The sequence below is a fragment of the Gobio gobio genome (assembly GCF_949357685.1).
Source record: "Gobio gobio genome assembly, chromosome: 10".
Lineage (NCBI taxonomy): Eukaryota > Metazoa > Chordata > Actinopteri > Cypriniformes > Gobionidae > Gobio > Gobio gobio.
The window spans coordinates 13,185,192-13,212,930 of record NC_137116.1 but is presented as its reverse complement, the minus strand read 5'-3'; the positions used below and the strand labels follow the sequence as shown (position 1 = coordinate 13,212,930).

Genomic DNA, 27,739 nt, shown 5'->3' with positions numbered 1-27,739 from the left:
GTGCTCAGTGTCATTCACACAAACACTATCATGGTAACACACGTGAAATTTAAAAAATGCAATAAACATTAATTTAACAACATCAGATGTAACATAAAAACAGAAAAAACAAAAAACAAAGAAAAAACATAGTTATTGCAATGAAAATACATCAAATGCGAAGTGTCACGCAGGGAATTCTGGGAATGCCAATTTACGAGTTTTCACTGTAAATTACACAATGACTTGTTCTTTTTCACTTCCAAAAACTGTAAATTTAACGGTATTTTACTGTAAAATTAAATGAAATGTAAGGTAAGATCTATTGCAGTTATTCACCGTATATAGTACGGAAACTTTCTGTTAACCAATGAACTGTTTTTCACCGTAGCATTTTTACAGTAAAATACCGTTAAAATCACAATAATGTTTTACAGTGTAGCGTGTTCCGGCTCGGCTCTCTGTGCTGTGTGTTCACTGGACAGATCTTTAATGACGCTGTAGTAAACACTGGCGCTGCTCTTTCCGGCTCGGCCCTGAGCTGACCTGCGCTTGCAGTCGCAGAGCCTCTTGAAGGCCGCGCGGAACTTCTGCGACATGACGTTGTAGATGATGGGGTTGACGGCGCTGTTGGTGTAAATGCACATGCGACAGAACAGCAGGAACCAGGTGTTGAGATACGGCGGGTCCATGAGGGAATTCACCACCACTAGAGTCCGGTACGGCATCCAGAGGACAGCGAACAGGACCACCACCACCGCCAGCATCTTTGTGACCTGTAACACACACCAGAAGAAGGGACGCGTTTGATTTGTGTGAGATGCACATGATTGCATTGCTCTGAGGAAATGTGAGTGGTCAGGGGGGTTATTCTGGGGTCTCGAAATGACTCAGATTCCTCCTTCAATGCAAGTCTGAGGCATTTTGGCCTTTCTTGGCCAGATAATAAAAATGTCTACATGCCACAACCTGTTTATCCATCATAATTTATGAATGCTCTGCAAAACATCATCTCACAAAAATATCAGATCACTGTTTGTGCTGTAATTATGGATCCTAAAAACTCCTGTCTTGAATAATGATGTTTCCTTTTTTGACCATTTGAATGTCCTGGGTCATATTTGTGATAGGGAAAATAATCCGAAATAAATAGTCTGAATAATAGAGGACACCTTCAGGCTGATTTCTGGTCCCAAAATGTTGGACATTTCATTTGTATGAAAATTAAAAAAAAAAAATAATACAGACAGACATACATAATTTGCCATTCTTTATATTTTCTATAAATGTCATAGTCATGAAAAGAAATAAATATATATTTTTCTTTCCTTATTTTTTCTCAATTGCATAGACATGAAAATAAATATATTAATATTAATAAATAAATGTTTTCATTTTATATATATATATACACACACACACACACACACACACACACACACACACATACACACACATAGTGTAAAAATACAGCTGCAATTAGTTTTCACAACTTAAAATTCAACATTAGAATAATTAATATGTTGTTTCAACTTATATAGAGTTATATAGATACAGTTATATAGACATGAAAATAAATATTAGAAAATTAATAAGCATGTTTTTTTATATTTTCTTTCTTTATATTTTTTTATATCACACACTCCTCCTCAACACAACACACTCTCCTCCTCAACACACACACACTCTCCTCCTCAACACACACACACTCTCCTCCTCAACACACTCTCCTCCTCAACACACACACTCTCCTCCTCAACACACACACTCTCCTCCTCAACACACACACTCTCCTCCTCAACACACACACACTCTCCTCCTCAACACAACACACTCTCCTCCTCAACACAACACAACACACTCTCCTCCTCAACACACAAACTCTCCTCCTCAACACACACACTCTCCTCCTCAACACACACACTCTCCTCCTCAACACAACACACTCTCCTCCTCAACACAACACACTCTCCTCCTCAACACACACACACTCTCCTCCTCAACACACACACTCTCCTCCTCAACACAACACACTCTCCTCCTCAACACACACACTATCCTCCTCAACACACTCTCCTCCTCAACACACACACTCTCCTCCTCAACACACACACTCTCCTCCTCAACACACACACTCTCCTCCTCAACACACACACTATCCTCCTCAACACACTCTCCTCCTCAACACAACACACTCTCCTCCTCAACACACACACTATCCTCCTCAACACACTCTCCTCCTCAACACACACACTCTCCTCCTCAACACACACACTCTCCTCCTCAACACACACACACTCTCCTCCTCAACACACACACTCTCCTCCTCAACACAACACACTCTCCTCCTCAACACAACACACTCTCCTCCTCAACACACACACACTATCCTCCTCAACACACTCTCCTCCTCAACACACACACTCTCCTCCTCAACACACACACTCTCGTCCTCAACACACACACACTCTCCTCCTCAACACACACACTCTCCTCCTCAACACAACACACTCTCCTCCTCAACACACACACTCTCCTCCTCAACACAACACACTCTCCTCCTCAACACACACACTCTCCTCCTCAACACACACACACTCTCCTCCTCAACACACACACTCTCCTCCTCAACACAACACACTCTCCTCCTCAACACACACACTCTCCTCCTCAACACAACACACTCTCCTCCTCAACACACACACTCTCCTCCTCAACACAACACACTCTCCTCCTCAACACACACACTCTCCTCCTCAACACACACACTCTCCTCCTCAACACAACACACTCTCCTCCTCAACACACACACACTCTCCTCCTCAACACAACACACTCTCCTCCTCAACACACACACACTCTCCTCCTCAACACACACACTCTCCTCCTCAACACAACACACTCTCCTCCTCAACACACACACACTCCTCCTCAACAAACACACACTCTCCTCCTCAACACACACACTCTCCTCCTCAACACACACACACTCTCCTCCTCAACACACACACTCTCCTCCTCAACACACACACTCTCCTCCTCAACACAACACACTCTCCTCCTCAACACAACACACTCTCCTCCTCAACACACACACTCTCCTCCTCAACACAACACACTCTCCTCCTCAACACACACACTCTCCTCCTCAACACACACACTCTCCTCCTCAACACACACACTCTCCTCCTCAACACAACACACTCTCCTCCTCAACACAACACACTCTCCTCCTCAACACACACACTCTCCTCCTCAACACACACACACACTCTCCTCCTCAACACACACACACACTCTCCTCCTCAACACAACACACTCTCCTCCTCAACACAACACACTCTCCTCCTCAACACAACACACTCTCCTCCTCAACACACACACACTCTCCTCCTCACACCACACACTCTCCTCCTCAACACACACACTCTCGTCCTCAACACACACACTCTCCTCCTCAACACACACACTCTCCTCCTCAACACACACACTCTCGACCTCAACACACACACTCTCCTCCTCAACACACACACTCTCCTCCTCAACACACAAACTCTCGTCCTCAACACACACACTCTCGTCCTCAACACACACACTCTCCTCCTCAACACACACACTCTCCTCCTCAACACACACACTCTCGACCTCAACACACACACTCTCCTCCTCAACACACACACTCTCCTCCTCAACACACAAACTCTCGTCCTCAACACACACACTCTCCTCCTCAACACACACACTCTCCTCCTCAACACAACACACTCTCCTCCTCAACACACACACTCTCCTCCTCAACACAACACACTCTCCTCCTCAACACACACACTCTCCTCCTCAACACACACACACACACTCTCCTCCTCAACACACACACTCTCCTCCTCAACACACACACACTCTCCTCCTCAACACACACACTCTCCTCCTCAACACACACACTCTCCTCCTCAACACACACACACTCCTCCTCAACACACACACACTCTCCTCCTCAACACAACACACTCTCCTCCTCAACACAACACACTCTCCTCCTCAACACACACACTCTCCTCCTCAACACAACACACTCTCCTCCTCAACACACACACACTCTCCTCCTCAACACACACACACTCTCCTCCTCAACACACACACTCTCCTCCTCAACACACACACTCTCCTCCTCAACACAACACACACTCCTCCTCAACACAACACACTCTCCTCCTCAACACACACACTCTCCTCCTCAACACACACACTCTCCTCCTCAACACACACACTCTCCTCCTCAACACAACACACTCTCCTCCTCAACACACACACTCTCCTCCTCAACACACACACTCTCCTCCTCAACACACACACTCTCCTCCTCAACACACACACTCTCCTCCTCAACACACACACACTCTCCTCCTCAACACACACACTCTCCTCCTCAACACACACACACTCTCCTCCTCAACACACACACTCTCCTCCTCAACACACACACTCTCCTCCTCAACACACACACACTCCTCCTCAACACACACACACTCTCCTCCTCAACACGCACACTCTCCTCCTCAACAAACAAACTCTCGTCCTCAACACACACACTCTCGTCCTCAACACACACACTCTCCTCCTCAACACACACACTCTCCTCCTCAACAAAACACACTCTCCTCCTCAACACACACACTCTCCTCCTCAACACACACACTCTCCTCCTCAACACACACACTCTCCTCCTCAACACACACACACTCTCCTCCTCAACACACACACTCTCCTCCTCAACACACACACTCTCGACCTCAACACACACACACACACTCCTCCTCAACACAACACACTCTCCTCCTCAAAACACACACACACACACACACTCCTCCTCAACACAACACACTCTCCTCCTCAACACACACACACTCCTCGTCAACACACACACACTCTCCTCCTCAACACAACACACTCTCCTCCTCAACACACACACACACACACACACACTCCTCCTCAACACAACACAACACACTCTCCTCCTCAACACACACACACACACACACACACACTCCTCCTCAACACACACACACTCTCCTCCTCAACAAAACACACTCTCCTCCTCAACAAACACACACACACACACACTCTCCTCCTCAACACACACACTCTCCTCCTCAACAAACACACACACACACACACACACACACACACTCCTCCTCAACACACACACACACTCTCCTCCTCAACACAACACACTCTCCTCCTCAACACACACACTCTCCTCCTCAACACACACACTCTCCTCCTCAACACACACACACTCTCCTCCTCAACACAACACACTCTCCTCCTCAACACAACACACTCTCCTCCTCAACACAACACACTCTCCTCCTCAACACACACACTCTCCTCCTCAACACAACACACTCTCCTCCTCAACACACACACTCTCCTCCTCAACACACACACTCTCCTCCTCAACACACACACTCTCCTCCTCAACACAACACACACTCCTCCTCAACACACACACACTCTCCTCCTCAACACACACACACTCTCCTCCTCAACACACACACTCTCCTCCTCAACACACACACACTCTCCTCCTCAACACACACACACTCTCCTCCTCAACACACACACTCTCCTCCTCAACACACACACACTCTCCTCCTCAACACACACACTCTCCTCCTCAACAAACAAACTCTCGTCCTCAACACACACACTCTCGTCCTCAACACACACACTCTCCTCCTCAACACACACACTCTCCTCCTCAACAAAACACACTCTCCTCCTCAACACACACACTCTCCTCCTCAACACACACACACTCTCCTCCTCAACACACACACTCTCCTCCTCAACACACACACACTCTCCTCCTCAACACACACACTCTCCTCCTCAACACACACACTCTCGACCTCAACACACACACACACACTCCTCCTCAACACAACACACTCTCCTCCTCAAAACACACATACACACACACTCCTCCTCAACACAACACACTCTCCTCCTCAACACACACACACACTCCTCGTCAACACACACACACACACTCTCCTCCTCAACACAACACACTCTCCTCCTCAACACACACACACACACACACACACACACACACACACACACACACACACACACACACACACACACACACACACACACACACACACACACACACACACACACACTCCTCCTCAACACAACACAACACACTCTCCTCCTCAACACACACACACACACACACACACACACTCCTCCTCAACACACACACACACACTCTCCTCCTCAACACAACACACTCTCCTCCTCAACAAACACACACACACACACTCTCCTCCTCAACACACACACTCTCCTCCTCAACAAACACACACACACACACACACACACACACACTCCTCCTCAACACACACACACTCTCCTCCTCAACACAACACACTCTCCTCCTCAACAAACACACACACACACACACACACACACACACACTCCTCCTCACGTCACTAACCGTCACAGAGAGCTCTTGCTTTGGGAGCAAGGCCGGACTTACCATTGGGCTTGACTGGGCTGAAGCCCATGGGCCCCGCCCAATAGGGGGCCCCGCCCTTTTACGTTGATTTTTTTTCAATAATATGTCAGTCATTTAATTTTTTATTTAAAGTTTGTTGATTGGAAAATGTGCGTGCTTATTGGGCGCGTAAAGGTCCGAAATCCGTTCAAAATAAGGATGCTAATGTCAAGGCTTCTGAACGCCACTACAAACATCAGAAGAGACTTGATTGATGTCAGAGTTCGCTTCGTTTGGATGATGTGAACACGGTCTTCCGAACTCGGGTGCGCACCCGCGAACCGTACCAGAGTCCGCTTAAAAAGGGTGGTCTGGGGTACGGTTCATGTGAACTCCGGTACGCTGATGTGAACGCAATCGTACTAAATCCCGGAAGTGAACCGATATTAATTACATATGATTTGATAAAAATGTGTGTTTGTGTGTGTTTCACTCATTTTCCTGACGAGCGTGACTGACATACTGCAAGCAGAGAGCTGTAAACCTCATTTCTGCTCGTCTTCAGCATTCTTTAGAGCATTTGCAGTACATTTGGGGCATAGACGCGAGTGTCATTACGTACTGAAGCTTTAGAATCAAAACCAATGGTTAAAAAACAAAAATATAAAAGTGAGGTGAGCAACGCTATGCATTTCGCCGCCTTCACGCTCGCTGTCGTTACTAAGCAACTGGGTAAACAGCTGCTGCTTTGATGACGCAAACGCACCCCGTTTCGGATCCAAATAATATATTATGAACACAGTCCAGAGGGGGGGGGGGGGGGGGGGGGGGGGCAATCGAACTCGGGTTCGTTCCAGGCAATCGAACCAAGTGTGAAAGCACCCTAAAACTCATTTGAATGGTGAGTACTTGCCCAGAGAATGGTTGCTACCCACCATCCATCGGTTGTGTATTTTGTTTTGCTTGCCGCCTTTTTGGCAAAGGTTGCCGGTCAATCCCTTTTTGAGTCTGGCTATATGTGATGTAGTAGACATACTGTAGGTCAAAGTCAGCCTAACACTTCCTATATGTGTATGGAGATGTATATAATCTATACAATATGTCAGCACTTACCAAGAACAGTTTTTTTTTTAAAGATTTATACACTCATAGATTTAGCTATTTATATGTAGGCCTAATACAAATGATTTGTTTTTCAATATGGTTTCCAGGTAAATAAGTGTTTTATTCTCATTCTGACCAAGACATTTGTGCATTGCAATAAACACATGATCACTTTGAACTTTTTTAATCATTATTTATTTATTTATTGGAAAACTTTTTCAAGCTTCAATCAGTGGTCATATAAATAAATTATCACGTTTTGTATTTTTTTTTTTATTTTTTACATGTAACACTGTATACTGTACCAGTCACCTTTTGAAATTAGCTTTGCAAATAACGATTGGATCGATTATATTGTTACGCCACCAGATGGTGACAAATTACTTTTAAAAAACATTTGTCATTGAATCGTTCATTCAGGAGATTGGTTCAAAGATGCTGATTCATCTATGAAACGATTGTATTTGATTGAGGAATTTAATCATTCATTCAAACCCAAGTTTTTTTTTAAATAAATAATTCAGATTAATTAAACATTTTTATAGACTTCAGCAATTAACATACATTATGTTATTTTGTTTAGTTGTTTGTTCAGAATCGTGATCTCTATTTTTATTCTCAGTTTATCCAGAATTGTGTTGCTCTAATAGCCTACATAGCTCGTGTATCATTTTGTTCTATTTAAAGTAATGTATAGAAGGTAGGGCGGGCCCCCACCACCCTAAGTCCTGCCCTGTTTGGGAGGATGAACAGATGTTATCCTATCCGGCCTCTGGACAGGCAAGTTAAAGGTCCTTTTTGTGCAGTATTGTAATTCACTTAACACTGGAAAAGCCCTGAATGTATTAGATAATGAAGAGGGCTTTGGCCCTGTCCACTTAACTCTACAACACTTTACATGTCAGCATGACAGACCGAACCTGTTTTCTGGATGTGGCTGCGCTGTGTGTGTTACAGGACACCTTCACTGAGCTCTTCCGCCGGCGTGGATGGACGGAGAGCCTCTGCTCGGAGAGATCCGTCGGGAGCGGGTCTCGGAACAAAATCCTGCCGATCAGACCGTACAGAACCGAAGCCACGACGAGAGGAACCACATAAAACAAGGTGAAGTCCAGGAAGTAGATGGGCATGTAGAGGCTCCTGGACACCCGATAGCCACACCGGACCACGACGCCGTTCGCATAAACCGTCTCTTCGGTGTCCACCAGGAAAAACCACATGACGCAGTACAGAGACGTGAAGATCCAGACGCAGGCGATGATCTTCTTGGCCCGTGACACGGTGCAGATGAACTGGGCTTTGATGGAGTGGCAGATGGCGATGTAGCGCTCGACGGTGAAGGCCGTGATGGAGCAAGACGAGACGTTGATGCCCAGGTACTGCAGGTACGTGATGCAAACGCAGCCGGTGTAGCCGTAGATCCACGAAGCCACGACCTCGGAGATGTTCGGCAAGCCGGCGGCCAGCAGAACGGTCAGATCGGCCACCGCCAGACTCACCAGGTAGCAGTTGGTTGCGGTCATCATGTGCTTGCTCCGGATCACCACCAAAACCACCATGGCATTCCCGGCGATTCCCACCCCGCAGATCAGCAGAGACAGAGATATGGTGACCACCTGAAGCTCCAGAGAGTTCTCCGGCATTGTGGAGTTTCTGTGGGGATGTGTCGAGGTGCTGTTATCCATCGTGGTGTTTCCCATGTCAGAATCCTGGAGAAAGTTGGAGAAAAGGGAAATTAAGTGCACACATTTGAGAACATGTGCTGGATGAGGAAGAGGAACACGAGGCGACTTCTTCTCCGGAGAGCTGAGAGAAAACAAGCCTCGTCCTCTTCTTCTCTCCTCCTCCTCCTCTTTCTCTCACTACCTCCTCTCCCTCTCTCGTGATTCTTCCCTAAAGCTTTGTGCTCAGCATATTTAATGGATCTTTTGGGATGATCTCACAACTGGTGAAGCTGCTTTTTTAAGCGATGAAACTCCATTAAAGGGTTAGTTCACCCAAAAATGAAAATTCTGTCATTAATTACTCACCCTCATGTCGTTCGACACCCGTCAGACCTCCGTTCATCTTCAGACACAAATGAAGATATTTTAGTGTAAAGCTGATGCTGAGAAAGGCTTCAGACAGGCCTCCATTGGCATTCAGTACATTTACACTCCCAAGACCCATAAAAGGCACTAAAAACGTCGTTACAAAGTCCATCTCACCACAGTGACTCTACAATAATTTTACGATGCGACGACAATAGTTTTTGTGCGCAAAAAAAAATCAAAATAACACCTTTATCCAACTTGTTCTTGTCTTCCGTGTGTGTCTCCACGACGCATGCGCGAGAATATGACGCAGATCCGGCGTTCGGACACATGACCCAGAAGAGATTTGTTTACAAGCAGAGGAAGACGCGCGTATCTAAGCTGTTGAATTATACATTGATCGTGCTTTAGGTCTCGGCGTAGTTCTCAAAATCGGGCTAAAGTGTGCATTTCATGGATTTTTTTTTGCGCACAAAAACTATTGTCGTCGCATCGTAAAATTATTGTAGACAAGTGAGTGGGCCCAATATCATTGGTCAAAGTGTGTGAGTCGATGCCATCTCCTGGCGAAACGTGGGAATTCATTCAATGCACGGCGCGACTCTCACGTGCATTATGGGTATTCTCTAGCCGTCGAGCATACATCGGTTGCAAACTCGTTATTGTGGTGCATTGTGGGATTGTATGAGTGCACTTAATAACGTCCACTATGGTTTCGGACACCACTAAATGGCTGTTCCCTCAAATAGTGCCCACCGCTGAATCAATCATTCATCCATCTTCCGAACCGCAATGGTCCAGCCCAATATCATGCATACAGGTATAAATGATCCTTTTTAAGATGATTATTATATTGTTTGATTAAGGTTACATGCTAGTTTCCGTAGCAGAGTTCAGGATAAATCTTTTCATTATTACTGGAGCTGCCAAACAGCAAGCACAAACTGCAAAAACGGCAGCCTTTCCGGCGCACTTAGTGTCCGAAATCACTCACTCATTTTCGAAGTGGACTATATCAGTGGACTAATGTAGGGAATAGTGAATGAGGGTATAGGGGGCGATTTCGGAAACAGCCGCAGTCTCAAACCCTACTGACTGTCCTGAGCAGTGTGGTTAGTCAGGACAAATATAAGATTATATGTGTTATTGGGTTTCAATGGAAAATGTCAGGAAGCTTACAGAGATAAAGCAGGAAGTTGTTGGCTCTCATGAGGCAAAATACAAATAAAAAAACGAAACAGCTTTCATTGTCACAAATTAGTCTTCATCTCATGTGAGCGGACATCATTTTAAACCGCACAATAAATGTCATCCTTTACTCCCCCTCCTTTTGTTTCAAACATGTGATTTTCCTTCTTCTGTGGACCACAACAAAGTCAATGGAGTCCAACGTGACCCAAAACATCTTCTTTTGGCCCCACAGAAGAAATTGTACCGGACCGGAATGATGAAGGTGGGAAAATAATGACTGTATTTTCATAATTGGGTGAACTATCCCTTTAAGGCAGCATTACTCCTAAGTAAACTAGTCAAGATTTCATAGATCTAACAAAGACAAGACTAGCTCAGAACTGCAGGGAAAGACTTCAGAGGTAAATGATGGATGTTAGTCTGTAGAGACTCTGATATGAGACCCAGATCACAGCTCTGATGACCAGCTGATCTCTGCGTTCAGTCTGACATCAAACACTGACGATCAACAATCTTTAAATGCAGTAAATTCATCCAGCCACAAGAGGGGGTCATCTCACTCCTAGTATTCATGTAGCAAAACATGTCACAGCTACTCAACTAACTACAGGAAGGGTTTTAAGATCAAAGTATAAGGACTGTACACAAAAATGACACAAATTGCAATGAGATTAAATCTGACTTTGACCCCACGATTTCACAGACTAAAATGCATGTTTGAGCTGTTTTAACTGAAAGCATATCTTACACTATATTGCCAAAAGTTTTGGGACGCCTGCCTTTACATGCACATGAACTTTAATGTCATCCCATTCTTAATCCGTAGGGTTTAATATGGAGTCGGCCCAGCCTTTGCAGCTCTAACAGATTCAGCTCTTCTGGGAAGGCTTTCCACAAGGTTTAGGAGTGTGTTTATGGGGAATCTTCTAGAAGCGCATTTGTGAGGTCAGGCACTGATGTTGGACGAGAAGGCCTGGCTCTCAGTCTCCGCTCTAATTCATCCCAAAGCTGTTCTATCGGGTTGAGGTCAGGACTCAAGTTCCTCCATACCAAACTCGCTCATCCATGTCTTTATGGAGACGCTTTGTGCACTGGTCAGTCATGCTGGGACAGGAAGGGGCCGTCCCCAAACTCTTCCCACAAAGTTGGGAGCATGAAATTGTCCAAAATGTTTTGGTGAAGCATTAAGAATTCCTTTCACTGGAACTTAGGGGCCAACCCCTGAAAAACAACCACACCCCATAATCCCCCCTCCACCAAACTGTACACTTGGCACAATGCAGTCAGGCAAGTCCAGTTCTCCTGGCAACCGCCAAACCCAGACTCGTCCATGGGATTGTCAGACAGAGAAGAGTGATTGGTCACTCCAGAGAACACGTCTCCACTGCTCTAGAGTCCAGTGGTGGCACGCTTTACCCCACTGCATCCCACGCTTTGCATTGCCCTTGGTGATGTAAGGCTTGGATGAGCTGCTCGGCCATGGAAACCCATTCCATGAAGCTCTACACACTGTTCTTGAGCTCATCTAAAGGCCACAGAAGTTTAGAGGTCTCTATTGACTCTGCAGAAAGTTGGCGACATCTGTGCACTGTGACCCTCAGCATGCGCTGACCCCGCTCTGTGATTTCACTTCGTGGCTGAGTTGCTGTTGTTCCCAATCGCTTCCACTTTGTTATAACACCACTAACAGTTGAGCGTGGAATATTTAGTAGTGAGGAAATTTCCCGAATGGACTTATTGCACCGATCACGGCCCCACGCTTGAGTTCTCTGAGCTCCTGAGAGCGAGCCATTCTCTCACTAATGTGTGTAGAAGCGAACACACACACACACACACACACTCCTGAGAGCGGCCCATTCTCTCACTAATGTGTGTAGAAGCGTCTGCAGGCCTAGAGCTTGATTTATACACCTGTGGCCATGAAGGGATTGAACACCTGAACTCAGTGCCATTGTTTTCCCTTAAGATACACACTAGTAATGTTTTTTTTCTAAGGCACGTTTCACCCTGTCTGTGAAATCAGGCCTCATATTATTGTGCTGATGTGGTTGGAATGATTGTACTGTACAACATGCCAATAGTTTATCTGATTAATCATCTTAACAATAAAACTTTCAGTAGGCATAAAACAGTTTTGAAAGTTGTAAAAATGACACGTGATCTAGGAGCTTTATAGCATTGTGTGCCACAATGCAGGTCTATCTCTTTAACCATTGCTAGGATTGTCCAGGTAATACTTACTTTGAATAAAACATCTTACCTTCTTCATATCTGGTCTCAAATAACTTACCTGAATCTATTCCTTTTGAACTTTTACAAAGCTTTCCATAAACGCTCAAGACTTGTCACTGGATAATTCACAAAAGAAATGCCAGGCCGACTATATAACTCATTAATACGGCATCAATACGCAAATAAATCCAGCTGTAAAACAATCCCATCATGTTCCTCATAGGATTCGCTCTTGAAGATGATGAACACAGATTATGAAAGATGACACTGAATGTTCTCTGAATAAAGATTCTGCTGAACTTCAGTGATATTGTAGTTTCTGACGCCTGTTTCCACGAGTCCCATCAGAGTCGCCACTCGAGTGTACAACATACAGACGATTACTTTTAGACTGTTATCTTTTATGATGGATAGATGCACTTTTATGATGGATAGATGCACTTTTATGGACTTCAAAATCAGTCATTCACTGCCATTATAAAGCTTGGAAGAGCCAGGACATTTTTTAATTTAACTTTGATTGTATTCGTCTGAAAGAAGAATGTCATACACACATAGGATGACTTGAGGGTGAGTAAATCATGGGATATAAATCAATATAGTGCAAAAGTGACTTTTTAATCATGCAGTAGAAAGTGTGATGTGTGAAGAAAAGTCTTATACTGTAAATGCTGATATTAGCGTTTATGGGGAATCTTCTAGAAGCGCATTTGTGATGTTAGATGAGAAGGCCTGGCTCTCAGTCTCCGCTCTAATTCATCCCAAAGCTGTTCTATCGGGTTGAGGTCAGGACTCAAGTTCCTCCACACCAAACTCGCTCATCCATGTCTTTATGGAGACGCTTTGTGCACTGGTCAGTCATGTTGGGACAGGAAGGGGCCGTCCCCAAACTCTTCCCACAAAGTTGGGAGCATGAAATTGTCCAAAATGTCTTGGTATGCTGAAACATTAATTTTTACAAACAATGCCACCAGCAGAGATGTACAGAGATGGAAAGGAAACAGGGAGGAGAGGCACCTCATTTAATTTTTAAAATATTTGTATAATGTATTTATCATTACAGGCTATTATTATAAAAAAAAAAGTATACTAATAATAACAGTAGGTATGGTTCGAATTTATTTTGTAATAAATATGTGGCTATATTGCAGCGCTCGCTTAATGATGGATGCATACTATCCATCCTAAATAGTATGTGACATTAGTCATTTTCAATACTATTTAGGGCAGATAGTATATGCACATTGAGATGCAGGGCTTTTTTTTTTTTCACGGTTTGCAGTGTGTGTGTGTGTGTGTGTGTGTGTGTGTGTTCACTACTCACTGCTCCTAATGTGTGTGCACTAACTCCGACTATGGGTTACCATAATTGGCCTTCACGTCACTTTTTCCTCTTTTTCCATCTCCAAACCTGTTCACAGCTGATCAGAAGATATTGCCTGCCCTTTATTGGAATTTGATGATTTTTGTAAAATCACATCTGTTTTTGCTTTTCAAACTCCGAGAGGTTTCAGTTTAATATGTTGCAGGCTCATTTATTGATAAAAAATTATTGATCATAAATGATATTGATGATAATAAATAATATAATAATATTGGGCTTGTTTTGGGCTTGTTTTTGAAGCTGCGGTTGCTTATTTGTCTTGCGAGAGTTGGCAAAATGATACATAATATAAAAAATAAAATGGCTGCATTGATTAGAAGTCCCTGGGTAGAGAGCTTGTTCTTCTTCTTGACAGTCGGCTAAACATATATCCTCTGTTGTTGCTTCTAGCTTCTTCAAGCTCTGTCTACTTTCTAAAATTAAACATTTTAGCAATACAGGTAGCAATACACGCTTTAATTACATGTCAATCGGACTATTGCAATTCTTTGTACTGTGGCATCTCAAAGTCACAGGTTACTCGGCTATTCATATTAGGATTGATTTAAAAATTCTCCTATTTGTGTACAAATGTCTACACAACCTTGCACCAAGTTACCTATCTGAACTGCTGCATCCTTATAGCCCTTCCAGAGTCTTACAATCGGGTAACCAAAACTTACTCATGGTTCCTTGTACAAGGCTGAAACGTAGAGGAGATAGAGCCTATTCGGTGGTGGGACCTAGGTTGTGGAACAGCCTGCCAGCACAACTTAGGACTGCTCCCTCCCTATCACTTTTTAATCTCTCTTGAAAACATTTGTTTTCTTTAGCTTTTAAATGATGTTGATGGTCTTATTTATTATGTGTTACTTAGTTTTCTGTTGTGTTTATCTGACTTGTACAGCACTTTGGTGAGTCCTCAGGCTGTTTTTAAATGTGCTTTATAAATAAAAGAACTAGAACTAGACTTATGAATATGCTTCAGCAAGCACTTTATATTTTATAAGAGAGAGATTAATAAGCAAAATATTTCCTGTAGATGTTTTAATGGAAATGACTCATCGCTGCCTGACTTTTATCGTTGTTCATCTACAAATATAACCCTTTCATTCTCCTGCTCTAGTTTGTTGAGTTATCATTAGCTCTCACTCATGCACTTCCATGGATTGCGCAAACTGAAATATGATATCCACTGTTTTTCTGTGTAAAGCAAGCTCATTCTATTGGGTGTAAAGTAAGCTGCTATTTTGCTTAATCTGATTCCTTGTATGGCAATAGTTTTATTGGGTGAGAATCGTATGGGATGATATTTCTTTGTTTGTGAAGGTATACAAGCCAACGCCTAAAGCAATAAACCTCTGAAGAAACTTTGATTATAGAACGATCATGCATTATTTGGTGAAGGACAGATCATCCTAGATTACTCTATTTAATCTAACAGTAACTTCTGAAACTTAGTGCTTTTGAAACTTAAACAAAAAAGCAAGTAAGCAAATAAACCCTAAGGATGTCCAATATATTTCCTTGTGAATATATACATATCCTTTTGTTATCATCTGTTTGACAAATTATATGATATTAATGGGGTTTAGGAAAAGAACCAGGAAGGTAAAGTACAGGGCGTTAACATGAAACATGGACTCAGGACTCACTGCGGCTGGAATGTGTTAAAGCCTAAAGCATAAGGACACATGCAAGATTAAACTTGTGTTAGGTATGAAGTGCTTGTGTTAAAACAGGCAAGATTGTCTGTGTACTGATGTTAAACACTGGTTAGTGTGACTGGGCTGTAATGGGAATGTTTTTGTACTGGGATCTTAGGGGTATTCATGAGCACACCTGTATTACAGGTTTATCATAGTGGGATGGACACACCTGTAATGAGTGAGTCATATTGTGCTTATTAGAACTGAAGTGTGTTTTGTAACAATCTTTAATGGAAGATTATATCTGTAATGTCAGATTTTGTTGGATAGTGGTTTGAATCTTACTGAAGACAGTGAAATGGGAGAGTAAATGGGGGACTGAAAAGGATGATGGGATACATGAGGGCGGCCTGAGCTGGTTTGTGCAGTAGTGCTGTTCTAGTACTTTATAATGGCCGAGATATTGGTAATCCCAACATCAAATTCATGCCATTAGAAGACTTTAGCTGGACCCAGGCTAAAGAACTGATGATCTCTTCAACCAGTTGCTCCAGAAGATTCCCAATGTCAGCTAGAAAACACACAAACAAATCCCACAGAATATCAGAAAGCAAACATCACTGATTGGGTTTAGTTACGGTTTGGTGATCTCCTTCCTGCTTAATGCTCTTCAAGACATCGTTGGTTGTTGTCCATCGCAGAAGCTTCTGGAAAGTCAATATTGTGCCGCGTCACTGAAGCAGAAACAAGACAAACTCACCTCATTCATACAAGCTGAGAAACACATCATGTGCCAAATGTTCATTAAAGATAACGCAATACAGTTGTTGAAATCAAACCGTTACTTCCCTGTGATATCGAGGCAGACCAGAAGTTCGGGAGCAATCCTCGGGAGCAGAAACCAACAGAACCAGTGAATCTTTCATCTTTACACACCTGTTGGAAAGTATCAGAAAACAAGAGCGTTTAGGCATTCATGGTTAAAGTTCTCGGCACACTTGTTGGTTTGTTCTGCCTGGAAGGAACTATGCATTAATTTGATCAAGACAAGGAAACAGTTCACAAAAAACATGTAAACTCTGTCATCATTTACTCGAACTCATGATGTTCTTAAGTCATTTACATTTTCATAAGAGGGTCTCAGTCACCATTCACATTCATTGTGTGGAAAATGATGCAAAGAACGTGAATGGTGACTTTTGTGTCAGAAAAAAAGTTCAAAGGGAAGTTTATATTTCTGTTCACCATTAACCTATACCTGAATGCTTTCCTTTTAAACCCTAAAGGCTGATTTATACTGCTGCGTCGGACCAGCGCCGTTGCCTCTACACTGTGGGCTATGCGTTGATTTTCATTTATACTTCTGGGTCCTTGTCCACGTTGCGGTCCGCGTAGAATCGACGCGTTGTAACATTTTTGGAGAGGTGCACGTCAGGGTACGTCGTAGGCACGCTTGCAAACACACAGCCTACGACGAAGCTACGGCGTACACTCAACGCAGAAGTATAAATTGTGCTTTAGGACAGCCCTGGAAGGATCTTATCTCTTCTGTTGAACGTGTGTTTTGTCCAAACCGTTGTAGTTTCTGATGTCTGAGTCCCTTCAGAGTCGCCACAGAAGTCTAAGACATTGAAACTTTTGAGTAAATAAAAACACTCTAAAAAGACACCATATATATTTATTTATTTTTGTATAGTTAGCTGTTAAAGTGGCGACTGACCAATTTCCTTAGCTGTTAAAATGGCGACTGACCAACTTCTTTAGCTGTTAAAATGGCGACCGACCAACTTCTTTAGCTGTTAAAATGGCGACTGACCAACTTCTTTAGCTATTAAAATGGCAACCGACCAACTTCTTTAGCTGTTAAAATGGCGACTGACCAACTTCTTTAGCTGTTAAAATGGCGACCGACCAACTTCTTTAGCTATTAAAATGGCAACCGACCAACTTCTTTAGCTATTAAAATGGCAACTGACCAACTTCTTTAGCTGTTAAAATGGCGACTGACCAACTTCTTTAGCTATTAAAATGGCAACCGACCAACTTCTTTAGCTGTTAAAATGGCAACCGACCAACTTCTTTAGCTGTTAAAATGGCGACGTCCAACATCTTTTGCTGTTAAAATGGCGACTGACCAACTTCTTTAGCTGTTAAAATGGCGACTGACCAACTTCTTTAGCTATTAAAATGGCAACCGACCAACTTCTTTAGCTGTTAAAATGGTGACTGACCAACTTCTTTAGCTGTTAAAATGGCGACCGACCAACTTCTTTAGCTATTAAAATGGCAACCGACCAACTTCTTTAGCTATTAAAATGGCGACTGACCAACTTCTTTAGCTATTAAAATGGCAACCGACCAACTTCTTTAGCTGTTAAAAAGGGGACAGACAGGATTCTTTTGCTGTTAAAATGGCGACTGACCAACTTCTTTGGTTATTAAAATGGCGACTGACCAACTTCTTTAGCTATTAAAATGGCGACTGACCAACTTCTTTAGCTATTAAAATGGCAACCGACCAACTTCTTTAGCTGTTAAAATGGCAACCGACCAACTTCTTTAGCTGTTAAAATGGCGACTGACCAACTTCTTTAGCTGTTAAAATGGCAACGGACCAGCTTCTTTAGCTGTTAAAATGGCGACTGACCAACTTCTTTAGCTGTTAAAATGGCAACCGACCAACTTCTTTTGCTGTTAAAATGGCGACAGACCAACTTCTTTAGCTGTTAAAAAGGCGACTGACCAACTTCTTTAGCTGTTAAAAAGGGGACCGACAGGATTCTTCAGCTGTTAAAATGGCAATCGACCAACTTCTTTTGCTGTTAAAATGACGACGACCAACTTCTTTTGCTGTTAAAATGGCTCCCGACCACCTTCAGCTGTTCAAATGGCGACGACCAACTTCTTTACCTGTTAAAATGGCGACCGACAAGATTCTTTTGCTGTTAAAATGGTGACCGACTCTTCAAGACTCAATGTCAGCTAGAAAACACAGAAAACAAACACACACAAATCCCACAGATTAAACCAATTATCACTCATTAGCTTTATCATGGGGTTTAGTAGTCATTTTAGCTTAAAGCTCTTCAGATGTTTTGTGATGAGTCAGGTCGATGGCTCACAGAAGCTTCTGGAACGAGACCTGTAAATAATGTGCCACGTCACTGAATCAGGAACAAGACACACTTACCTCATTCATACATGCTGAGAAACACATTATGTGCCAAATGTTCATTGAAGTTAAAGAAATACTGATGTTGAAATGAAACAATGTTACTTCCTGTGATGTAGAGTGATGGATCTGGGTTTGGTGAATGGGGTCTTTTGTTCCACAGAAGAAAGTTTCTCTTTCATTCTTTCATCAAACTCTGACTGCTGTCCAAACGTGTTGAGTTAGGACACCAGGACTGAAACAGCCGCCATTAGAAGGGGTTTTCCAACCCAAAGTGGATCCAACGGCTCAATCTCAACAGACCAAGAAATTTCAGGCAATGGATCTCTCAATGAACTTTCAAACGATCCCAGCACAGTCCTTATAGTCATCCCAGCACAGTCCTTGGTCTTGGACTGCACCAGAGAAGTGACACATACAGACATTTGAGTAAATACAAACACATAAAAAAAATTTCACTATTTTTTTTATTATAAGTTGTTATTGAGTTGCTCATCAAACTCTCTCTGCACGTCCTGGCCTGCACATCAAGGCCCTGGAGGAGAGTATCTTCAGTCCTTGTCATTTTGTTGAGCTGCTGCTTTAGTCCAGCGGTGAAATCTTCTGATTACACGAACCAAAGATTTTACACCTGATCCAATTTGACACACAGGCGAAATCAGGTATGGCCAGGTGAAACGGCTGAGAACACCTGAATCAAGTTCAATACACCTGAATAAATCTGGTATACAGCTGCAACCAAACCACTTACAGTAGTAAACCACTGCTTTATCTTTGAAAAAGACAAAGCTGGTGGGGGTACTGTGGTGGTTGACTCAGGTGTAGTGCCAAGTAATGGTATATTGACCACAGTAAATTCAGGCACTCCCAGTCGTCGAAGGGGGAGAATACCTCGACCTGCCAGTGGGAATGGAGCAGCGTCGCTCTGGACTTCCAGTCGTCGAAGGGGGAGAATACCTCGACCTGCCGGTGCCAATGGAGCAGCGTCGCTCTGCACTTCCAGTCGTCGAAGGGGGAGAATACCTTGACCTGCCGGTGCCAATGGAGCAGCGTCGCTCTGCACTTCCAGTCGTCGAAGGGGGAGAATACCTCGACCTGCCGGTGCCAATGGAGCAGCGTCGCTCTGGACTTCCAGTCGTCGAAGGGGGAGAATACCTCGACCTGCCAGTGGGAATGGAGCAGCGTCGCTCTGGACTTCCAGTCGTCGAAGGGGGAGAATACCTCGACCTGCCGGTGCCAATGGAGCAGCGTCGCTCTGCACTTCCAGTCGTCGAAGGGGGAGAATACCTCGACCTGCCGGTGCCAATGGAGCAGCGTCGCTCTGGACTTCCAGTCGTCGAAGGGGGAGAATACCTCGACCTGCTGGTGCCAATGGAGCAGCGTCGCTCTGCACTTCCAGTCGTCGAAGGGGGAGAATACCTCGACCTGCCGGTGCCAATGGAGCAGCGTCGCTCTGGACTTCCAGTCGTCGAAGGGGGAGAATACCTCGACCTGCCGGTGCCAATGGAGCAGCGTCGCTCTGCACTTCCAGTCGTCGAAGGGGGAGAATACCTCGACCTGCCAGTGGGAATGGAGCAGCGTCGTTCTGCACTTCCAGTCGTCGAAGGGGGAGAATACCTCGACCTGCCGGTGCCAATGGAGCAGCGTCGTTCTGCACTTCCAGTCGTCGAAGGGGGAGAATACCTCGACCTGCCGGTGGGAATGGAGCAGCGTCGTTCTGCACTTCCAGTCGTCGAAGGGGGAGAATACCTCGACCTGCCGGTGCCAATGGAGCAGCGTCGCTCTGGACTCCCATTCCTCTGAGTTGAATATCTTGATCCATCTGTCTTTGGGGTAATATCCAAACTCACCTGTGTCGTAGAGTCAGCGTGCTTTTATCACAAGAACTCGGGCATACATGTAGGTGTCAGATTTTTATTGGCCAGAAAAAAAACATGTGATATCACACGATTTGACGTCAGAAGATGGAAAATTCCAGTGGGGGAATTCCAATCCAACAAAAAAATGACTTTCATTTTAAGAGATGGCATTTACAGGAAGGGTGTTTCGCACCATACTTCTCTATGTTCTTTTTACTTTGATTATTTGGTAGAAAGGTTTTTTGACTTGTTTCCTTCACCAAATATTTTGGAAAAAACACAAACTCTTTCAAAAGCAAGCACTTTATTTCATTAGATTGATATTTACATACAAAACAATCCTTATTTCCCATAAACTATTTATGAAAAGGACTGGTTTATTGGTATTAAAGTGTAAAATGTTATTGTTGTAAGGGTACAAATCAAGTAACAAAAAACCTGCTATAATCCATTTTATTGTTCCCTTCATGTTTGTCTCAATGAACCTGAAAGTTGTACTAAGAATTCTTTGAGCAACACTCGACTAGAATCATTTAAACATTTAATGAAAATTATGTACTAATAATTCACAAAGCATGACAATACGTCTATAAATGATTAATAAGTGAAAAGCTATATTGTATGAATGTTTTGTTATTTCAGTTATAAGTCATTTATGAGGAATTATTTAGAACTAATCATTTTCAGAACTTTTATATCCGTTCATAAATGATTAATAAGTGGTATGCTAATGATTTATTAATGTGTTGTGAGATGATTACTAAGTTATTGGTTGTTATATTATTATATCACTTATAAATCATTGAAATATTTATGTTGTTTTATAATTATCTCAGTACTGGTTTATCATGAACAGATGATGAACAAAACATTAGTAAATAATTAGTATATAATTGAATGATGTATTGTGAAGTTGTAAGCTGGTCTATGTTCAAAAGCACAAACATGCAAGTATGCTAAAGCAGTGTTTTGAAGAAGCGTAATTTCTTTGTTTGCAAGTGAACACACGTTTATAAATGCCTTCCAGCCAGAGGATTCCAGTGGGTTGGGTTAAATCCTTTCACTCTTCATAACACAGTCTTGGGATCTGTTGATAATGTGAACCGGTTTCACCTTCCACTGAAGCTCACATCAGGTGCACAGAGTCAAGACGCCATGTGTGTCAGAGAAGACAGCCGTCTATACCCTCACCAGTCAGCACTTACAAACTACAAAGTGTTCAACACCTGTTATAGATGATGTGTAAACGCAATAATAAATAATGTACAAAGCTTCCTACATACCCTAATCTAAAGTGTAAACTGTTCATCACAAGTAAACGTCATGTTGGTTTGTGTTGTTCATGTCGAGAACGCTTTAAAATCAAGTAGAATGTGTCTGGAGAGGTCGAAACTGTGGCTAAGGGATCTTTGAAAAGCATCAGGGAAAATAGGTATAGCCCCACTTCAGGACTGGTTTTACAGGAGATGATGGGCTCATGTTTCTCTAACCACGGACGCCCCAAGATGACATTACCAGTGGAGCGTTCCAGAACCAGGTTATTGGACCGGCCTGGTTAAAAATGGTTTCTGCCCATTGGAGTGCTCACCCCAACAGCAGGGAAAGGAGGAAGGCGATTTTGGGTTGATCGGTGGTGTACCAATTCAGCTGAACCTCCAGGGCCAACGAACACTGCTGGAGGAATCCGTGGCAATCCTCTGCAGAGCCAATAGGGCCGAGTAGGGTGTGGTGGTGTTTGCGGATACTTATGTGGAGGTTGACGGAGAGGAAGTGAGGACTCGTCGCAGGCCATCAACGATCTTCTGAAATGGATCGTGTGCGCTCGTGGTGCAGACTGCTGTTTTGAACCTGTCTTTCGTTATGGAACACAAACTCAGAAACAGAGGAATACTGTGAATGGATATTTATTTACAGCACAGAGCGTTATGGCAGTAAACAGGTGAGTAGAATGTGCAAAGTCTTTCAATGAATGGAGATGGATAATAATGGAATATCTTTCCTTACAGGTGCAGGAGATTGTGGATGGTGGAACAGATGGATGGCTGGAGCACACACCTCGCTGATAGGGTAAGTACGGAGAACACACACAGGGCTGACAAGAAGACACAAAGGGGAGCTGACAATGAAGATGATTGCTGGAGAATGAAGCTGGAGAATGACAGTGGAGGTAGACTTTGGTACACTGAGTCAATCAATGTTAAGTGGTCTCTTAATTTTCCAGAGCTGTAAATGGACAAAAGTTTTGGGATGCCTGCTTTTACATGCATTTATTGACATCCTATTATTGATCCGTAGGGTTTAATATGGAGCTGGCCCACCCTTTGCAGCTCTAACAACTTAAACTCTTCTGGGAAGGCTTTCCAGGTTTAGGAGTGTGCAGTACACGTCTCCTCTGCTCTAGAGTCTAGTGGTGGCGCGCTTTACCCCACTGCATCCCACGCTTTACTTTGCACTTGGTGATGTAAGGCTTGGATGAGCTGCTCGGAAATGGAAACCCATTCCATGAAGCTCCACACACTGTTCTTGAGCTCATCTGAAGGCCAGAGAAGTTTGGAGGTCTGGAGCTCTTGACTCTGCAGAAAATTGGCGACTTCTGTGACCCTCAGCATGCGCTGACCCCGCTCTGTGATTTCACTTCGTGGCTGAGTTGCTGTTGTTCCCAATCGCTTCCACTTTGTTATAACACCACTAACAGTTGAGTGGGAATGGACTTATTGCACAGGTGTCCACCGATCACTTTAACACGCTTGAGTTCTCTGAGCTCCTGAGAGCGGCCCATTCTCTCACTAATGTGTGTAGAAGCGAACACACACACACACACACACACACACACACACACACACACACGCTCCTGAGAGCGGCCCATTCTCTCACTAATGTGTGTAGAAGCGTCTGCAGGCCTAGAGCTTGATTTATACACCTGTGGCCATGAAGGGATTGAACAGCTGAACTCAGTGTTTGGCAATATAGTGTATCTAACTTTCTTTTCAGAATATCATGATGGAGCTGATTAAAAAGTATAAATATTGTCTGATAACTGTTAACAAGCAAAGGGGGTTGAGCGCTTTCCAGATGCCTAAGAAATTATCTAATTGATAGTGGGACTCAAAACAATTAGTTGAATTGACTAAAATCTAACTTTTTTCAATTAACTAAATGTGAGTTTTTTATAGATAGGGGTTCAAGCCCTGCTAGTAATAAAAGCTGAGAGCCTTAAAAGGGGATGTGATCTCAGAGGAGGATTGTGCATTGATCAGCAGAATGACACTTCAGCAGCTTCAGCAACCCCACATACCATGAAGTAGGGGATTCAGAGCTTACTAGTAACGTCTTTCCATTACCAACATGGGAAAGCCCATTGCAATGACTCAAAGAGAGTATCCCTGGTGAAGATAAGACAGCTAACAGAATGATCAAAACATTTTGGAGCAAATGCAGGTCAACAAATAGAAAGAGGAGACAGGCTTGGCCAGAGACAGAATGAAAGGTTGCAGAGTGTTGAAAGCTCATCTGTGCAAAGCAGAAAGAATCAACCCAGACTTTCTTACAATGGATGCTTCAGCCCTCAAATAGACCTAACAATTTAATAATAACCCCAATGGAACAAGAATTGTTTGACGAGCAAAATATGTCAAAGCAACGTAGAAATGTTGATAATGAGAAAATAAAAAAACAGAAAAGGAAGTATTTCATGGGAAACAGCGAAAATAATGAATGGTAACGACTAAATCAAGAAATTGCCATAGCACAGTGGGAATCAAGACAATTCACTGGAAAGGTAAAAATAGAACTGAGAGAGTTTATTGTCACACCTGTTCTGTGTCTGGCACTGGGACTTTTATGTTGTAGTTTATCTGAGCATTGTCTGTGTTCTTTTCTGTGTCCTGTTTCCTGTGGAGTTTTGTAGTTCTTGTTGTTTTTCATGTTGATTAGTTTTCCCAGGTGTTTTCCATTCACCACTTCCCTTGTTGTCTTGTTAGCCTTGTTGTCTTGTGTATATATATACCCCAGTGATTCAGTTGTTCTCTGTCGGTCGTTGTTTAATGTCATGCAGGTTTTCTCTGTTCCCCGTGTTTTCTTTTGTGGTTTTTCTTAGTGTTGTTTTGTTCCTGGTTTTTTGATTCTTTATTTTCATTAAAATCCCCTGCATTTGGATCCTACTTCTCTGCCTGCTGTCTGTTATATTCCCAGTTTCATGACATTTATATACTGTAAATGTAAAACTCAAAATATCTAAGTTGGTTTGACAAATGGAAAAATGTTGTGACAAATCTTTTTACATAGGTCTTGACACAGAGTCCAATTTCAATTCAAAAGCTTACAATTTGATTCAATACAACTATAATACAACTCCTTTGAATATATATCAAGTAGTGCTTACAGAACCACAACCTCAATTGGATGATATTATTTGAATTCAACAACAAATAGGCCCTTATGAACATTGTGGCATCAAAGGGGGCCCAAAACATTTTTTGTGCTCAAAAATAACTACTTTATTCAATAATCTCTTCACGTCTGTCTCAGACTCTTACGCTGTTGACGTTGTAAACACAGCGCAGAGCTTCCTAGTTCTGCGGCAGAACGCCGGCTCACCATTGGCCGATGACCGATATCTCGATGCGCCAATGGGAATGGAGCAGTGTCGCTCTGGACTCCCAGTTGTCGAAGGGGGAGAATATCTCGACCAACTGGTGTGAATGGAGCAGCGTCGCTCTGGACTCCCAATCATCGAAGGGGGAGAATATCTCAACCCGCCGGTGTGAATGGAGCAGAGTCGTTCTGGACTCCCAATCATCGAAGGGGGAGAATATCTCAACCCGCCGGTGTGAATGGAGCAGAGTCGCTCTGGACTCCCAGTCGTCGAAGGGGGAGAATATCTCAACCCACTGGTGTGAATGGAGCAGAGTCGCTCTGGACTCCCAGTCGTCGAAGGGGGAGAATATCTCAACCCACTGGTGTGAATGGAGCAGAGTCGCTCTGGACTCCCAGTCGTCGAAGGGGGTAAATATCTCGACCCACTGGTGTGAATGAAGCAGAGTCGCTCTGCACTCCCAGTCGTCGAAGGGGGAGAATATCTCAACCCGCCGGTGTGAATGGAGCAGCGTCGTTCTGCACTCCCAGTCGTCAAAGGGGGAGAATATCTCAACCCACTGGTGTGAATGGAGCAGAGTCGCTCTGGACTCCCAGTCGTCGAAGGGGGAGAATATCTCAACCCACTGGTGTGAATGGAGCAGAGTCGCTCTGGACTCCCAGTCGTCGAAGGGGGAGAATATCTCAACCCACTGGTGTGAATGGAGCAGAGTCGCTCTGGACTCCCAGTCGTCGAAGGGGGAGAATATCTCAACCCACTGGTGTGAATGGAGCAGAGTCGCTCTGGACTCCCAGTCGTCGAAGGGGGAGAATATCTCAACCCACTGGTGTGAATGGAGCAGAGTCGCTCTGGACTCCCAGTCGTCGAAGGGGGAGAATATCTCAACCCACTGGTGTGAATGGAGCAGAGTCGCTCTGGACTCCCAGTCGTCGAAGGGGGTAAATATCTCGACCCACTGGTGTGAATGAAGCAGAGTCGCTCTGCACTCCCAGTCGTCGAAGGGGGAGAATATCTCAACCCGCCGGTGTGAATGGAGCAGCGTCGTTCTGCACTCCCAGTCGTCGAAGGGGGAGAATATCTCAACCCGCCGGTGTGAATTGAGCAGCGTCGCTCTGCACTCCCAATCATCGAAGGGGGAGAATATCTCGACCCACTGGTGTGAATGGAGCAGAGTCGTTCTGGACTCCCAATCATCGAAGGGGGAGAATATCTCAACCCACCGGTGTGAATGGAGCAGAGTCGCTCTGGACTCCCAGTCGTCGAAGGGGGAGAATATCTCGACCCACTGGTGTGAATGGGGCAGAGTCGCTCTGCACTCCCAATCGTCGAAGGGGGAGAATATCTCGACCCACTGGTGTGAATGGAGCAGCGTCGCTCTGCACTCCCAATCGTCGAAGGGGAAGAATATCTCGACCCACTGGTGTGAATGGGGCAGAGTCGCTCTGCACTCCCAATCGTCGAAGGGGGAGAATATCTCGACCCACTGGTGTGAATGAAGCAGAGTCGCTCTGCACTCCCAATCGTCGAAGGGGAAGAATATCTCGACCCGTCGGTGTGAATGGAGCAGCGTCGCTCTGCAATCCCAATCGTCGAAGGGGGAGAATATCTCGACCCACTGGTGTGAATGGGGCAGGGTCGCTCTGCACTCCCAATCGTCGAAGGGGGAGAATATCTCGACCCGCCGGTGTGAATGGAGCAGCGTCGCTCTGCAATCCCAATCGTCGAAGTGGGAAAATATCTCGACCCACTGGTGTGAATGGGGCAGAGTCGCTCTGCAATCCCAATCGTCGAAGGGGGAGAATATCTCGACCCGCCGGTGTGAATGGAGCAGCATCGCTCTGGACTCCCAGTCGTCGAAGGGGGAGAATATCTCGACCCGTCGGTGCAAATGGAGTCAAGTTGGTTTGACAAAAGGAAAAATGTTATGACAAATCTTTTTACAGTGTATAGGTATTAACACAGATTTCAATTTCAATTCAAAAGCTTACAATTTGGTTCAATACGACTATAATACAACTCCTTTGAATATATATCAAGTATTGCTTACAGAACCACAAC

At 44.1% G+C, this 27,739-nt stretch overlaps 1 protein-coding gene across 1 annotated transcript; it reads right to left on the bottom strand.

The window, feature by feature from the left end:
- Positions 1–410: 410 nt before the first annotated feature.
- On the bottom strand, positions 411–9,231 carry LOC307132123 (thyrotropin-releasing hormone receptor; the record flags this gene model as incomplete). The annotated part of the gene is made up of 2 exons (XM_079826289.1): positions 411–755; positions 8,509–9,231. The coding sequence occupies 2 exons, from the start codon at positions 9,229–9,231 to the stop codon at positions 411–413; spliced, it is 1,068 nt and encodes a 355-aa protein (XP_079682415.1).
- Positions 9,232–27,739: the final 18,508 nt, after the last annotated feature.